We start from the raw sequence: 17225 nt of genomic DNA, 5'->3' as shown, positions 1-17225 counted from the left end.
CACCCCCCCAATGACCACGACTTCCGCTGCAATCCCAGTGTTTTTATTGCCTCTCTCCGGGCTCCTTTTACCCAAATCCGCCCTTTTTCAACCCAAATCTCCCTCAGGGCACAGTGACCCTGAAGGGGCTCCCCGGGACGCTGTCGTCCCCCCAGCGCAGGATGAGGACGTAGTCTCCCTTCTCCTTGACGGTGTAGGTGACGTTGTACAGCCGGTTCCCCACGTGTTTCACGTAAACCTCCTCGCACGGCGTCTTCGGGCCGTGCACCCCCACCATCAGCATGTTGCTGCCTGCGGGCACAGCACGGCGGGTCACAGCGGGGCCCAGCAGAACCCAACAGATCCCATGGGATCCCAACAGGTCCCACTGGGTCCCAATGGATCCCACCGAGCCCCATTCGCTCCCATGGGATCCCAACAGGTCCCACTGGGTTCCATGGGATCCCACCGAGCCCCATTCACTCCCATGGGATCCCAACAGGTCCCACTGGGTCCCAATGGATCCCACCGAGCCCCATTCACTCCCATGGAATCCCAACAGGTCCCACTGGGTCCCAATGGATCCCACCGGGCCCCATTCGCTCCCATGGAATCCCACCAGATCCCACTGGGTCCCATGGGATCCCACCAGATCCCATTGGGTCCCACTGGATCCCACCAGATCCCATCGGGTCCCATGGGATCCCACCAGATCCCACTGGGTCCCATGGGATCCCACCGGGCCCCATTCGCTCCCATGGAATCCCACCAGATCCCACTGGGTCCCATTGGATCCCACCAGGTCCCACTGGGTCCCAATGGATCCCACCGAGCCCCATTCGCTCCCATGGAATCCCACCAGATCCCACTGGGTCCCATTGGATCCCACCAGGTCCCACTGGGTCCCAATGGATCCCACCGAGCCCCATTCGCTCCCATGGAATCCCACCAGATCCCACTGGGTCCCAATGGATCCCACCGGGCCCCATTCGCTCCCATGGAATCCCACCAGATCCCATTGGGTCCCATGGAACCCCACCAGATCCCACTGGGTCCCAATGGATCCCACCGGGCCCCATCAGCTTCCATCGAATCCCACCAGATCCCACTGGGTCCCACTGGACCCCACCAGGTCCCACTGGGTCCCAATGGATCCCACCGAGCCCCATTCGCTCCCATGGAATCCCACCAGATCCCACTGGGTCCCAATGGATCCCACCGGGCCCCATTCGCTCCCATGGAATCCCACCAGATCCCACTGGGTCCCATGGGATCCCACCGAGCCCCATTCGCTCCCATGGAATCCCACCAGATCCCACTGGGTCCCATTGGATCCCACCAGGTCCCACTGGGTCCCATAGGATCCCACCAGGCCCCATTCGCTCCCATGGAATCCCACCAGATCCCACTGGGCCCCAATGGATCCCACCGGGCCCCATTCGCTCCCATGGAATCCCACCAGATCCCACTGGGTCCCATGGAACCCCACCAGATCCCATTGGGTCCCACTGGATCCCACCAGATCCCACTGGGTCCCATGGGATCCCACCAGATCCCACTGTGTCCCATTGGATCCCAACAGGTCCCACTGGGTCCCAATGGATCCCACCGAGCCCCATTCGCTCCCATGGGATCCCACCAGATCCCATTGGGTCCCATGGGATCCCACCAGATCCTACTGAGTCCCATTGGATCCCAACAGGTCCCACTGGGTCCCAATGGATCCCACCGAGCCCCATTCGCTCCCATGGGATCCCACCAGATCCCATTGGGTCCCATTGGATCCCACCAGATCCCACTGGGTCCCATGGGATCCCAACAGGTCCCACTGGGTCCCAATGGATCCCATTGAGCCCCATTTGCTCCCATGGGATCCCACCAGATCCCACTGGGTCCCATGGGATCCCAACAGGTCCCACTGGGTCCCATGGGATCCCACCAGATCCCAACAGGTCCCACTGGGTCCCAATGGATCCCACTGAGCCCCATTCACTCCCATGGAATCCCACCAGATCCCATTGGGTCCCATGGGATCCCACCAGATCCCACTGGGTCCCACTGGATCCCACCAGATCCCACTGGGTCCCAATGGATCCCACCAGGCCCCATTAGCTCCCATGGAATCCCACCAGATCCCACTGGGTCCCATTGGATCCCACCAGATCCCACTGGGTCCCATTGAATCCCACTGGGCCCCATCAGCTTCCATCGAATCCCACCAGATCCCAGCAGACTGACTGGGTCAAACCAGGTCCCATTGGATTCCACCAGATCCCACTGGGTCCCATTGGATCCCACTGGTCAAACCTGGTCACACTGGATCCCAACAGGTCCCACCAGATCCCACCAGGCCCCACTAGGTCCCATCGAACCCCACCAGATCCCAGCAGGCCGACCAGGTCACAGCAGACTGACCAGGTCCCACCAGATCCCACTGGGTCCCATTGGATACCACCAGATCCCACTGGGTCCCCTTGGATCCCACCAGATCCCACTGGGTCCCATGGGATCCCAACAGGTCCCACTGGGTCCCATTGAATCCCACTGGGCCCCATCAGCTTCCATCGAATCCCACCAGATCCCAGCAGACTGACTGGGTCAAACCAGGTCCCATTGGATTCCACCAGATCCCACTGGGTCCCACTGGATCCCACTGGTCAAACCTGGTCACACTGGATTCCAACAGGTCCCATTAGGTATCACCAGGTCCCAATGGATCCCATCAGATCCCACCAGGCCCCACTAGGTCCCATCGAACCCCACCAGATCCCAGCAGACCGACCAGGTCCCACCAGCTCCCATGGAATCCCACCAGCTCCCACTGGGTCCCATTGGATCCCACCAGATCCCATTGGGTCCCATTGGATCCCACCAGATCCCATCTGTTCCCATTCAATCCCACCAGATACCTGCAGACCAACCGGGTCAAACCAGGTCACATTGGATCCCACCAGATCCCACTGGGTCCATTTGGATCCCACCAGGCCCCACCAGCTCCCACTGAACCCCACCAGATCCCAGTCAGACCGACTGGGTCATACCAGTTCCCATTGGATCCCAACAGGCCCCACCAGCTCCCATTGAAGATCCCACCAGATCCGAGCAGACTGGGTCAAACCAGGTCCCACTGGATCCCACCAGGTCCAATTAGGACCCACCAGATCCCATCCGTTCCCATTGAATCCCACCAGATCCCAGCAGACCAACCAGGTCAAACCAGATCCCATTAGGTCCCACCGGGTCCCATTGGATCCCACCAGATCCCACTGGATCCCACCAGATCTGAGCAGACCGACTGGGTCAAACCAGATCCCACTGGATCCCAGCAGACCGACTGGGTCAAACCAGGTCCCACTGGATCCCAGCAGGTCCCATTATGTCCCACCAGGTCCTATTGGACCCCATCAGATCCCACCAGGTCCCACTGGATCCCAGCAGATACCACTTGATCCCATTGGACCACACCGGGCCCCACCACCTCCCATCAAATCCCACCAGATCCCAGCAGACCGACTGGGTCAAACCAGATCCCATTAGGTCCCACCGGGTCCCATTGGATCCCACCAGCTCCCACTGAAGATCCCACTGGATCCCAGCAGACCGACTGGGTCAAACCAGGTCCTATTGGATCCCACCAGGTCCCATTGCATCCCATTGGATCCCACTGGGCCCCATCAGCTCCCATAGAATCCCACCAGATCCCAGCAGACTGACCAGGTCAAACCAGATCCCATTAGGTCCCACCAGGTCCTACTGGATCCCACCAGATCCCTCCTGCTCCCATTGGACCCCACCGAATCCCATTCCCAAAGCCCCCCCCTGCCCCCCTCACCCCCCACCCACCGGCTTTGCTGCAGTCGACAGTGAAGTGGTTCTTCTGGCCCACGAAGGCGGTGCTGAGCCCCGGCCCACGCGCCACCACTTTGCTGGCGTCCGACGAGAACTTGGGGAGCCCCCCAAACGAGGGGGGGCCGCGAGACCCCCGCGTCACCGTCTCCACCAGCACCGAGGACGTCTCGTGCAGGCTGTGACCCCCCGACAGGCGGGGGCCTGAAAGAGGGGACGTCAGGGAGGGGGGGGTGGGTGGGGGCAATGGGGGGACACCATGGGGACATCAGTGGTACACCAAGGGGACACCATGGGGACACTAATGGGACACCAAGGGGACATCGTAAGGACATTATGGGGACACCATGGGGACACCAAGGGGACATCATAAGGACATTATGGGGACACCATGGGGACATTATGGGGACATTATGGGGACATCATAAGGACATTATGGGGACACCAATGGGACACCAAGGGGACACCATGGGGACATCGTAAGGACATTATGGGGACACCAATGGGACACCATGGGGACATTATGGGGACACTAATGGGACACCAAGGGGACACCACAGGGACATTATGGGGACACCATGAGGACATTATGGGGACACCAATGGGACACCATGGGGACATTATGGGGACACCATGGGGACACCAAGGGGACATCGTAAGGACATTATGGGGACACCATGGGGACATTATGGGGACATTATGGGGATACCAATGGGACACCAACAGGACACCACAGGAACGCCCACTGGGACATTATGGGGACCATGGGGACAACAGTGGGACAACAATGGGATACCACAAGGACACCATGGGGACACCACAAGGACATCAGTGGTACACCAAGGGGACACCATGGGGACACTAATGGGACACCAAGGGGACATCGTAAGGACATTGTGGGGACATTATGGGGACACCAATGGGACACCAAGGGGACACCATGGGGACATTATGGGGACACCATGGGGACATTATGGGGACACCAATGGGACACCATGGGGACATCATAAGGACATTATGGGGACACCATGAGGACATTATGGGGACACCAATGGGACACCATGGGGACATTATGGGGACACCATGGGGACACCAATGGGACACCATGGGGACACTAATGGGACACCAAGGGGACATCGTAAGGACATTATGGGGACACCAATGGGACACCAAGGGGACATCATAAGGACATTATGGGGACACCATGGGGACACCAAGGGGACACCATGGGGACATTATGGGGACACCACAGGGACACCCACTGGGACATTATGGGGACCATGGGGACAACAGTGGGACAACAATGGGATACCACAGGGACACCATGGGGACACCACAGGGACATCAATGGTACACCAAGGGGACACCATGGGGACACTAATGGGACACCAAGGGGACATTATGGGGACATTATGGGGACACCAATGGGACACCAAGGGGACATCATAAGGACATTATGGGGACACCAATGGGACACCAAGGGGACATCATAAGGACATTATGGGGACACTAATGGGACACCAAGGGGACATCATAAGGACATTATGGGGACACCATGAGGACATTATGGGGACACCAAGGGGACATCATAAGGGCATTATGGGGACACCATGGGGACATTATGGGGACACCAAGGGGACACCAACAGGACACCACAGGGACACCCACTGGGACATTATGGGGACTATGGGGACAGCATTGGGACACCATGGGGACATTATGGGGACACTAATGAGACACCAAGGGGACACCATGGAGACATTATGGGGACACTAATGGGACACCAAGGGGACACCATGGAGACATTATGGGGACTATGGGGACAGCATTGGGACACCATGGGGACATTATGGGGACACTAATGGGACACCAAGGGGACACCACTGGGACATTATGGGGACTATGGGGACAGCATTGGGACACCATGGGGACATTATGGGGACACTAATGGGACACCAAGGGGACATTATGGGGACATCATGGGGACATCATGGGACATCATTGGGACACCACAGGGACACAAGCGGGACATTATAGGGACAGCATTGGGACATTATGGGGACACCATTGGGACATCCATGGGGACATTATGGGGACATCATGGGAACATCATAATGACATTATGGGGACACCAAGGGGACACTATGGGGACATCATGGGGACATAATGGGAACATTATGGGGACACCATGGGGACACTAATGGGACACCAAGGGGACATTATGGGGACATCATGGAGACACCAATGGGACACCCATTGGGACATTATGGGGACACCAAGGGGACATTATGGGGACATCATGGAGATACCATTGGGACATCATGGGGACACCAACAGGACACCACAGGGACACCATTGGGACATCCATTGGGACGCCCACTGGGACACCCACTGGGACGCCCATTGGGACAGCTATAGGGACACCACTGGGACACCCATAGGGACACCCATGGGGACACCACCAGATCACTAATAGGGACACCCATAGGGACAGCCATAGGGACACCCATAGTGATACCCATAGTGACACCCATAGGGACACCCACTGGGACACCCATAGGGATACCCACTGGGACACCCATAGGGACACCCACTGGGACAGCCATAGGGACATCTGTAGGGACACCCATGAGGACACCACCAGATCACTAATAGGGACACCCATAGTGACACCAATGGGGACACCCACTGGGACACCACCAGGTCACCCATAGGGACACCCATAGGGACAGCCATAGGGACACCAATGGGACACCCACAGTGACATCAATGGGGACACCCATTGGGACACTACCAGGTCACCCATAGGGACACCCATAGGGGCAGCCATAGGGACAGCCATAGGGACACCTACTGTGACAGCCATAGGGACAGCCATAGGGGCAGCCATAGGGACACCTACTGGGACAGCCATAGGGACACCCATAGGGACAGCCATAGGGACAGCCATAGGGACACCTAGTGTGACACCCATAGGGACACCCATAGGGGCAGCCATAGGGACACCTACTGGGACACCCATAGGGACAGCCATAGGGACAGCCATAGGGACAGCCATAGGGACAGCCATAGGGACACCACTGGGACACCCACGGGGACACCACCAGATCACCCATAGGGACACCACCAGATCACCCATAGGGACACCCATAGGGGCAGCCATAGGGACACCCACTGTGACACCCATGGGGACACCCATTGGGACACCACCAGGTCACCCATGGGGACACCCATAGGGGCAGCCATAGGGACAGCCATAGGGACACCTACTGTGACACCCATAGGGACAGTCATAGGGACAGCCATAGGACACCACTGGGACACCCATAGGGACACCCATTGGGACACCCATAGGGACACCTACTGTGACACCCATGGGGACACCCATAGGGGCAGCCATAGGGACACCCATAGGGACACCCACTGTGACACCCATGGGGACACCCATAGGGGCAGCCATAGGGACACCCACTGTGACACCCATGGGGACACCCATAGGGGCAGCCATAGGGACACCCACTGTGACACCCATGGGGACACCCATTGGGACACCACCAGGTCACCCTTTGGGACACCCACTGTGACACCCATAGGGACACCCATAGGGGCAGCCATAGGGACATCTGTAGGGACACCCATGAGGACACCACCAGATCACTAATAGGGACACCCACATTGACACCAATGGGGACACCCATAGGGACACCACCAGGTCACCCATAGGGACAGCCATGGGGACAGCCATAGGGACACCCACTGTGACACCCATAGGGACACCCATAGGGGCAACCATAGGACACCACTGGGACACCCACTGTGACACCCATGGGGACACCACCAGATCACCCATAGGGACACCCATAGGGACAGCCATAGGGACACCTACTGTGACACCCATAGGGACAGTCATAGGGACAGCCATAGGGACACCCACTGTGACACCCATGGGGACACCCATAGGGATACCCACTGTGACACCCATAGGGACATCCATATGGACACCCACTGTGACACCCATAGGGACATCCATATGGACACCCACTGGGACACCCATAGGGACAGCCATAAGGACAGCCATAGGGACACCTACTGTGACAGCCATAGGGACACCCATAGGGGCAGCCATAGGGACACCACTGGGACACCCACTGTGACACCCATTGGGACCCACGGGTGCCGCCCTTACCGGTGACCTTGGCCTTGAAGGGGCTGCCGACGATGTGGTGCGGGCCGCCGTACTTGATGGAGATGAGGTAGTTCCCGGGTGCCATGGGGGTGTAGGTGACGCGATGACCCTCGGCGCACTCCACGCAATCCAGGGTCACCTTGGAGGGGCCGTCGATGGTGACTGACAGCGCCCCCGACCCCGCGTTGGCCGTCTTGACCACGAACTCGGAGCGCACCCCTATGGGGCAACAGGGACCATCAGCACCACTGCGACCCACTGGAGCCTGAGGGGCAACATGCAGCCCACCAGAACCCACTGCTACCCAATGGCACCCAATGGCACCCAATGGAGCCCACCAGAACCCACTGCTGCCCAATGGCACCCAATGGTACTCAATGGAGCCCACCAGAACCCACTGCTGCCCAATGGCACCCAATGGCACCCAATGGAGCCCACCAGAACCCACTGCTGCCCAATGGCACCCAATGGTACTCAATGGCACCCATTGGAGCCCAATGGCACCCAATGGTACTCAATGGAGCCCATTGGAGCCCAATGGCACCCAATGGTACTCAATGGAACCCACTGCTGCCCAATGGCACCCAATGGTACTCAATGGAACCCACTGCTGCCCAATGGCACCCAATGGTACCCAATGGAACCCACTGCTGCCCAATGGTACCCAATGGTACCCAATGGAACCCACTGCTGCCCAATGGCACCCAATGGTACTCAATGGAACCCACTGCTGCCCAATGGCACCCAATGGTACTCAATGGAACCCACTGCTGCCCAATGGCACCCAATGGTACTCAATGGAGCCCATTGGTACCCACTGCTGCCCAATGGCACCCAATGGTACTCAATGGAACCCACTGCTGCCCAATGGCACCCAATGGTACTCAATGGCACCCATTGGTACCCACTGCTGCCCAATGGCACCCAATGGTACTCAATGGAACCCACTGCTGCCCAATGGCACCCAATGGTACTCAATGGAACCCACTGCTGCCCAATGGCACCCAATGGTACTCAATGGAACCCACTGCTGCCCAATGGCACCCAATGGTACTCAATGGAACCCACTGCTGCCCAATGGCACCCAATGGTACTCAATGGAACCCACTGGAGCCCAATGGCACCCAATGGTACTCAATGGAACCCACTGCTGCCCAATGGCACCCAATGGTACTCAATGGCACCCACTGCTGCCCAATGGCACCCAATGGTACTCAATGGAACCCACTGCTGCCCAATGGCACCCAATGGTACTCAATGGAACCCACTGGAGCCCAATGGCACCCAATGGTACTCAATGGAACCCACTGCTGCCCAATGGCACCCAATGGTACTCAATGGCACCCACTGCTGCCCAATGGCACCCAATGGTACTCAATGGAACCCATTGGAGCCCAATGGCACCCAATGGTACTCAATGGCACCCACTGCTGCCCAATGGCACCCAATGGTACTCAATGGAACCCACTGCTGCCCAATGGCACCCAATGGTACTCAATGGAACCCACTGCTGCCCAATGGCACCCAATGGTACTCAATGGAACCCACTGCTGCCCAATGGCACCCAATGGTACCCAATGGCACCCATTGGAACCCACTGCTGCCCAATGGCACCCAATGGTACTCAATGGAGCCCATTGGAACCCACTGCTGCCCAATGGCACCCAATGGTACTCAATGGAACCCACTGCTGCCCAATGGCACCCAATGGTACTCAATGGCACCCACTGCTGCCCAATGGCACCCAATGGTACCCAATGGCACCCATTGGAACCCACTGCTGCCCAATGGCACCCAATGGTACTCAATGGAGCCCATTGGAACCCACTGCTGCCAATGGCACCCAATGGTACTCAATGGAACCCACTGCTGCCCAATGGCACCCAATGGTACTCAATGGAACCCACTGCTGCCCAATGGCACCCAATGGTACTCAATGGAACCCAATGCTGCCCAATGGCACCCAATGGTACTCAATGGAACCCACCGGAACCCACTGCTGCCCAATGGCACCCAATGGTACTCAATGGAACCCAATGCTGCTCAATGGCACCCAATGGTACTCAATGGAACCCATTGGAACCCACTGCTGCCCAATGGCACCCAATGGTACTCAATGGAACCCACTGCTGCCCAATGGCACCCAATGGTACTCAATGGAACCCACTGCTGCCCAATGGTACCCAATGGTACTCAATGGAACCCACTGCTGCCCAATGGCACCCAATGGTACTCAATGGAACCCACTGCTGCCCAATGGCACCCAATGGTACTCAATGGAACCCACTGGAACCCAATGGCACCCAATGGTACTCAATGGAACCCATTGGAACCCACTGCTGCCCAATGGCACCCAATGGTACTCAATGGCACCCATTGGAACCCAATGGTATCCAATGGCACCCAATGGTACTCAATGGCACCCACTGCTGCCCAATGGCATCCAATGGTACTCAATGGAGCCCATTGGAACCCAATGGTACTCAATGGTACTCAATGGCACCCATTGGAACCCAATGGTACCCACTGGTACTCAATGGCACCCATTGGAACCCACTGGTACTCAATGGCACCCATTGGAACCCACTGGTACTCAGTGGTGCCCACTGGAACCCACTGTCACCCAGTTGGACTCACCGTGGCCCACCAGAACCCAATGGGACCAGTCAGTACTCACTGGTGCCCACTGGAACCTACTGGTACCATTGGGAACCATGGCCACGTCCCCACTGTCACACCCCCACCCCACACCCCCACTGTCAACTCCCCACCCCACACCCATATTGTCACCCCCCATTGTCACACCCCCATTATCACCCCCGCATTGTCACCCCCCCATTATCACACTCCCATTGTCACCCCCCCATTATCACCCCCCCACTATCACCCCCCCACTGTCACCCCCCATTGTCAACCCCCATTGTCACCCCCCCATTGTCACCCCCCCACTGTCACACTCCCACCCCACCCCACACCCCCACTGTCACACCCCCTTGTCTCCCCCCACCCCCATTATCACACCCCCATTGTCACACCCCCACTGTCACACCCCCATTGTCATCTCCCCCACCCCACACCCCCATTGTCACCCCCCCATTGTCACCCCCCCATTATCACCCCCCCATTGTCACACCCCCATTATCACCCCCCCATTGTCACCCCCCCATTGTCACCCCCCCATTATCACCCCCCCATTGTCACCCCCCCATTGTCACCCCCCCATTGTCACACCCCAATTGTCACCCCCACATTGTCACCCCCCCATTGTCACACCCCAATTGTCACACCTACATTGTCACCCCCCCCATTGTCACACCCACATTGTCACACCCCCATTGTCACCCCCCCCATTGTCACACCCCAATTGTCACCCCCCCATTATCACCCCCACATTGTCACCCCCCCATTGTCACCCCCCCATTGTCACACCTACATTGTCACCTCCCCCATTGTCACACCCACATTGTCACACCCCCATTGTCACCCCCCCCATTGTCACACCCCAATTGTCACCCCCCCATTATCACCCCCCATTGTCACCCCCCCATTATCACACCCCCATTGTCAGCCCCCCCATTGTCACCCCCCCATTGTCACCCCCCCATTATTACCCCCCATTGTCACCCCCCCATTGCCACCCCCCATTGTCACCCCCCCATTGTCACACCCCCATTATCACACCCCCATTGTCACACCCCCACTGTCACACCCCCATTATCACACCCCCATTGTCACCCCCTCATTGTCACACCCCCATTGTCACCCCCTCCACCCCCATTGTCACCCCCCCATTGTCACCCCCCCATTGTCACACCCTCATTGTCACCCCCCCACTGTCACACCCCCATTGTCACCTCCCCCACCCCACACCCATATTGTCACCCCCCCACTGTCACCCCTCCATTGTCACACTCCTACCCCACCCCACACCCCCATTGTCACACCCCCTTGTCTCCCCCCACCCCCATTATCACACCCCCATTATCACACCCCCATTGTCACACCCTCATTGTCACACCACCATTGTCACACCCCCATGCCCCACCCCACACCCATATTGTCACCCCCCCATTGTCATCCCCCATTATCACCCCCCCATTATCACCCCCCCATTGTCACCCCCTCATTGTCACACCCCCATTGTCACCCCCTCCACCCCCATTGTCACCCCCCATTGTCACACCCTCATTGCCACACCCTCATTGTCACACCCCCATTGTCACCCCCCATTGTCACACCCCCATTGTCATCTCCCCCACCCCACACCCATATTGTCACCCCCCCATTATCACCCCCCCATTGTCACCCCCCCATTGTCACCCCATTGTCACACCCCCATTGTCACCCCCCCACTGTCACACTCCCACCCCACCCCACCCCCGCACTGTCACACCCCCATTGTCTCCCCCCACCCCCATTGTCACCCCCCCATTGTCCCCCCCATTGTCCCCCCCCCCCGTACCGGTGACCCCCCCCTGCAGCCCCGCCCCATAAGCGGTGACGAGTGCGGGGTCGGCGTCGTTGCTCTGCTCCCCCACGCGGACGTTGAAGGGGCTCCCGGGAACATGGCGGCCGTTGAGCCGCACCTCCACCGCGTGGACCCCCGTTCTCCAGGGGCAGGAAACCGATGGAGTACAGGTCTGTGGGGACAGCCCCATAAGTACCCCATAGCCACCCCATAGCCACCCAATAGCCACCCCATAAGTACCCCATAGCCACCCATAGCAACCCCATAACCCGATGGAGTACAGGTCTGTGGGGACAGCCCCATAAGTACCCATAGCCACCCCATAAGTACCCCATAGCCACCCCATAGCCACCCCATAGCCACCCCATAGCCACCCCATAGCAACCCCATAGCCACCCCATAGCAACCCCATAGCAACCCTATAGCCACCCCATAGCCACCCCATAGCCACCCCATAGCCACCCCATAGCCACCCCATAGCCACCCTATAGCAACCCTATAGCAACCCTATAGCCACCCCATAGCAACCCCATAGCCACCCCATAGCAACCCCATAGCAACCCCATAGCCACCCCATAGCAACCCTATAACCCGATGGAGTACAGGTCTGTGGGGACAGCCCCATAAGTACCCCATAACCACCCCATAGCCACCCCATAGCCACCCCATAGCAACCCCATAGCCACCCCATAGCCACCCCATAGCAACCCCATAGCCACCCCATAGCCACCCCATAGCAACCCCATAGCCACCCCATAGCCACCCCATAGCAACCCCATAGCCACCCCATAGCAACCCCATAGCCACCCCATAGCCACCCCATAGCAACCCTATAACCCGATGGAGTACAGGTCTGTGGGGACAGCCCCATAAGTACCCCATAGCCACCCCATAGCCACCCCATAGCAACCCCATAGCCACCCCATAGCAACCCTATAGCAACCCCATAGCCACCCCATAGCAACCCCATAGCAACCCCATAGCCACCCCATAGCAACCCTATAACCCGATGGAGTACAGGTCTGTGGGGACAGCCCCATAAGTACCCATAGCCACCCCATAGCAACCCCATAGCAACCCTATAGCCACCCCATAGCCACCCCATAGCAACCCTATAGCCACCCCATAGCCACCCCATAGCCACCCCATAGCCACCCCATAGCCACCCTATAGCAACCCTATAGCAACCCTATAGCCACCCCATAGCAACCCCATAGCCACCCCATAGCAACCCCATAGCAACCCCATAGCCACCCCATAGCAACCCTATAACCCGATGGAGTACAGGTCTGTGGGGACAGCCCCATAAGTACCCCATAACCACCCCATAGCCACCCCATAGCCACCCCATAGCAACCCCATAGCCACCCCATAGCCACCCCATAGCAACCCCATAGCCACCCCATAGCCACCCCATAGCAACCCCATAGCCACCCCATAGCAACCCCATAGCCACCCCATAGCCACCCCCATAGCCACCCTATAACCCGATGGAGTACAGGTCTGTGGGGACAGCCCCATAAGTACCCCATAGCCACCCCATAGCCACCCCATAGCAACCCCATAGCAACCCTATAACCCGATGGAGTACAGGTCTGTGGGGACAGCCCCATAAGTACCCCATAGCCACCCCATAGCCACCCCATAGCAACCCCATAGCCACCCCATAGCAACCCTATAGCAACCCCATAGCCACCCCATAGCAACCCCATAGCAACCCCATAGCCACCCCATAGCAACCCTATAACCCGATGGAGTACAGGTCTGTGGGGACAGCCCCATAAGTACCCATAGCCACCCCATAGCAACCCCATAGCAACCCTATAGCCACCCCATAGCCACCCCATAGCAACCCTATAGCCACCCCATAGCCACCCCATAGCCACCCCATAGCAACCCTATAGCCACCCCATAGCCACCCCATAGCAACCCCATAGCCACCCCATAGCAACCCTATAGCCACCCCATAGCCACCCCATAGCAACCCCATAGCAACCCTATAGCCACCCCATAGCCACCCCATAGCAACCCCATAGCAACCCCATAGCCACCCCATAGCCACCCCATAGCAACCCTATAGCAACCCCATAGTCACACCCCCATTGTCACCCCATAGCAACCCTATAACCACCCCATAGCCACCCCATAGCCACCCCATAGCAACCCTATAACCCGATGGAGTACAGGTCTGTGGGGACAGCCCCATAAGTACCCTATAGCCACCCCATAGCCACCCCATAGCAACCCCATAGCCACCCCATAGCCACCCCATAGCAACCCTATAACCCGATGGAGTACAGGTCTGTGGGGACAGCCCCATAAGTACCCATAGCCACCCCATAGCCACCCCATAGCCACCCCATAGCAACCCTATAGCCACCCCATAGCCACCCCATAGCAACCCTATAGCCACCCCATAGCAACCCTATAGCCACCCCATAGCCACCCTATAGCCACCCCATAGCAACCCCATAGCAACCCTATAGCCACCCCATAGCCACCCCATAGCCACCCCATAGCAACCCCATAGCCACCCCATAGCCACCCCATAGCAACCCTATAACCCGATGGAGTACAGGTCTGTGGGGACAGCCCCATAAGTACCCCATAGCCACCCCATAGCCACCCCATAGCAACCCCATAGCAACCCTATAACCACCCCATAGCCACCCCATAGCAACCCCATAGCCACCCCATAGCCACCCCATAGCAACCCTATAGCCACCTCATAGCAACCCTATAGCCACCCCATAGCCACCCCATAGCAACCCTATAGCCACCCCATAGCCACCCCATAGCAACCCTATAACCCGATGGAGTACAGGTCTGTGGGGACAGCCCCATAAGTACCCCATAGCCACCCCATAGCAACCCCATAGCCACCTCATAGCAACCCTATAACCCGATGGAGTACAGGTCTGTGGGGACAGCCCCATAAGTACCCCATAGCCACCCTATAGCCACCCCATAGCAACCCTATAACCCGATGGAGTACAGGTCTGTGGGGACAGCCCCATAAGTACCCCATAGCCACCCCATAGACACCCCATAGCCACCCCATAGCAACCCCATAGCCACCCCATAGCCACCCCATAGCCACCCCATAGCCACCCCATAGCAACCCTATAACCCGATGGAGTACAGGTCTGTGGGGACAGCCCCATAAGTACCCCATAGCCACCCCATAGCCACCCCATAGCAACCCCATAGCAACCCCATAGCCACCCCATAGCAACCCCATAGCAACCCCATAGCCACCCCATAGCAACCCTATAACCCGATGGAGTACAGGTCTGTGGGGACAGCCCCATAAGTACCCATAGCCACCCCATAGCCACCCCATAGCAACCCCATAGCCACCCCATAGCAACCCCATAGCCACCCCATAGCAACCCCATAGCAACCCCATAGCCACCCCATAGCAACCCTATAGCAACCCCATAGCCACCCCATAGCCACCCCATAGCAACCCCATAGCCACCCCATAGCAACCCCATAGCAACCCCATAGCCACCCCATAGCCACCCCATAGCTACCCCATAGCAACCCTATAGCCACCCCATAGCCACCCCATAGCCACCCCATAGCAACCCTATAGCCACCCCATAGCCACCCCATAGCCACCCCATAGCCACCCCATAGCAACCCTATAGCCACCCCATAGCAACCCTATAGCCACCCCATAGCAACCCCATAGCCACCCCATAGCCACCCTATAGCCACCCCATAGCCACCCCATAGCCACCCTAATGGCCACCCCATAGCCACCCCATAGCTACCCTATAGCCACCCCATAGCCACCCTATAGCCACCCCATAGCCACCCCATAGCCACCCCATAGCCACCCCATAGCAACCCTATAGCCACCCCATAGCCACCCTATAGCCACCCCATAGCCACCCCATAGCCACCCCATAGCCACCCTATAACCCCATGGAGTACAGGTCTGTGGGGACAGCCCCATAAGTACCCCATAGCCACCCCATAGCCACCCCATAGCAACCCCATAGCAACCCTATAGCCACCCCATAGCCACCCCATAGCAACACTATAACCACCCCATAGCCACCCCATAGCAACCCCATAGCAACCCTATAGCCACCCCATAGCCACCCCATAGCAACCCCATAGCCACCCGATAACCACCCCATAGCCACCCCATAGCAACCCTATAGCCACCCCATAGCAACCCTATAACCCGATGGAGTACAGGTCTGTGGGGACAGCCCCATAAGTACCCCATAGCCACCCCATAGCCACCCCATAGCAACCTCATAGCCACCCCATAGCAACCCTATAGCCACTCCATAGCAACCCCATAGCCACCCCATAGCCACCCTATAACCCCATGGAGTACAGGTCTGTGGGGACAGCCCCATAAGTACCCATAGCCACCCCATAGCCACCCCATAGCAACCCCATAGCCACCCCATAGCCACCCCATAGCAACCCTATAACCCGATGGAGTACAGGTCTGTGGGGACAGCCCCATAAGTACCCCATAGCCACCCCATAGCCACCCCATAGCAACCTCATAGCCACCCCATAGCAACCCTATAGCCACTCCATAGCAACCCCATAGCCACCCCATAGCCACCCTATAACCCCATGGAGTACAGGTCTGTGGGGACAGCCCCATAAGTACCCATAGCCACCCCATAGCCACCCCATAGCAACCCCATAGCCACCCCATAGCCACCCCATATCTACCCCATAGCAACCCTATAGCCACCCCATAGCCACCCC

At 58.2% G+C, this 17225-nt stretch overlaps 2 protein-coding genes across 2 annotated transcripts in view; one reads left to right on the top strand and one right to left on the bottom strand.

Annotated features, from left to right (window-relative positions):
- Positions 1-27: 27 nt before the first annotated feature.
- Positions 28-12669, bottom strand: LOC107307409 (filamin-B-like). Its single transcript, XM_085535599.1, has 4 exons — positions 12474-12669; positions 8012-8230; positions 3823-4029; positions 28-291 (listed from the first exon to the last, which is right to left on the bottom strand). Exons 1-4 carry the CDS (start codon positions 12667-12669, stop codon positions 104-106), a joined length of 810 nt encoding a protein of 269 aa, XP_085391725.1. The 3' UTR covers positions 28-103.
- Positions 12670-12751: 82 nt separating this feature from the next.
- LOC146751102 (filamin-B-like) overlaps positions 12752-17225 on the top strand; it is a 24456-nt gene continuing 19982 nt past the window's right edge. The window contains exon 1 of the mRNA XM_085535598.1: positions 12752-12766. Within this exon, the coding sequence (XP_085391724.1) occupies positions 12752-12766 (15 nt within the window). The remainder of the gene's footprint in view (positions 12767-17225) is intronic.

Source organism: Coturnix japonica, unplaced genomic scaffold (assembly GCF_054131305.1).
Source record: "Coturnix japonica strain WE unplaced genomic scaffold, WE-NBRP24 Scf138, whole genome shotgun sequence".
Taxonomy (NCBI): domain Eukaryota; kingdom Metazoa; phylum Chordata; class Aves; order Galliformes; family Phasianidae; genus Coturnix; species Coturnix japonica.
Note: the sequence above shows the minus strand (reverse complement) of the source record. Positions and strands in the feature narration are given on the sequence as shown.

Coding starts and splice junctions, on each gene's coding strand:
- LOC107307409 (XM_085535599.1), bottom strand. CDS start 12,669: ATGGGGCTGTCCCCACAGACCTGTACTCCATCGGTTTCCTGCCCCTGG. Junction 8,231..12,473: donor GCTGCAGGGGGGGGTCACCG/GTACGGGGGGGG, acceptor GTTGCCCCATAG/GGGTGCGCTCCGAGTTCGTG. Junction 4,030..8,011: donor CTTCAAGGCCAAGGTCACCG/GTAAGGGCGGCA, acceptor CCCCTCTTTCAG/GCCCCCGCCTGTCGGGGGGT.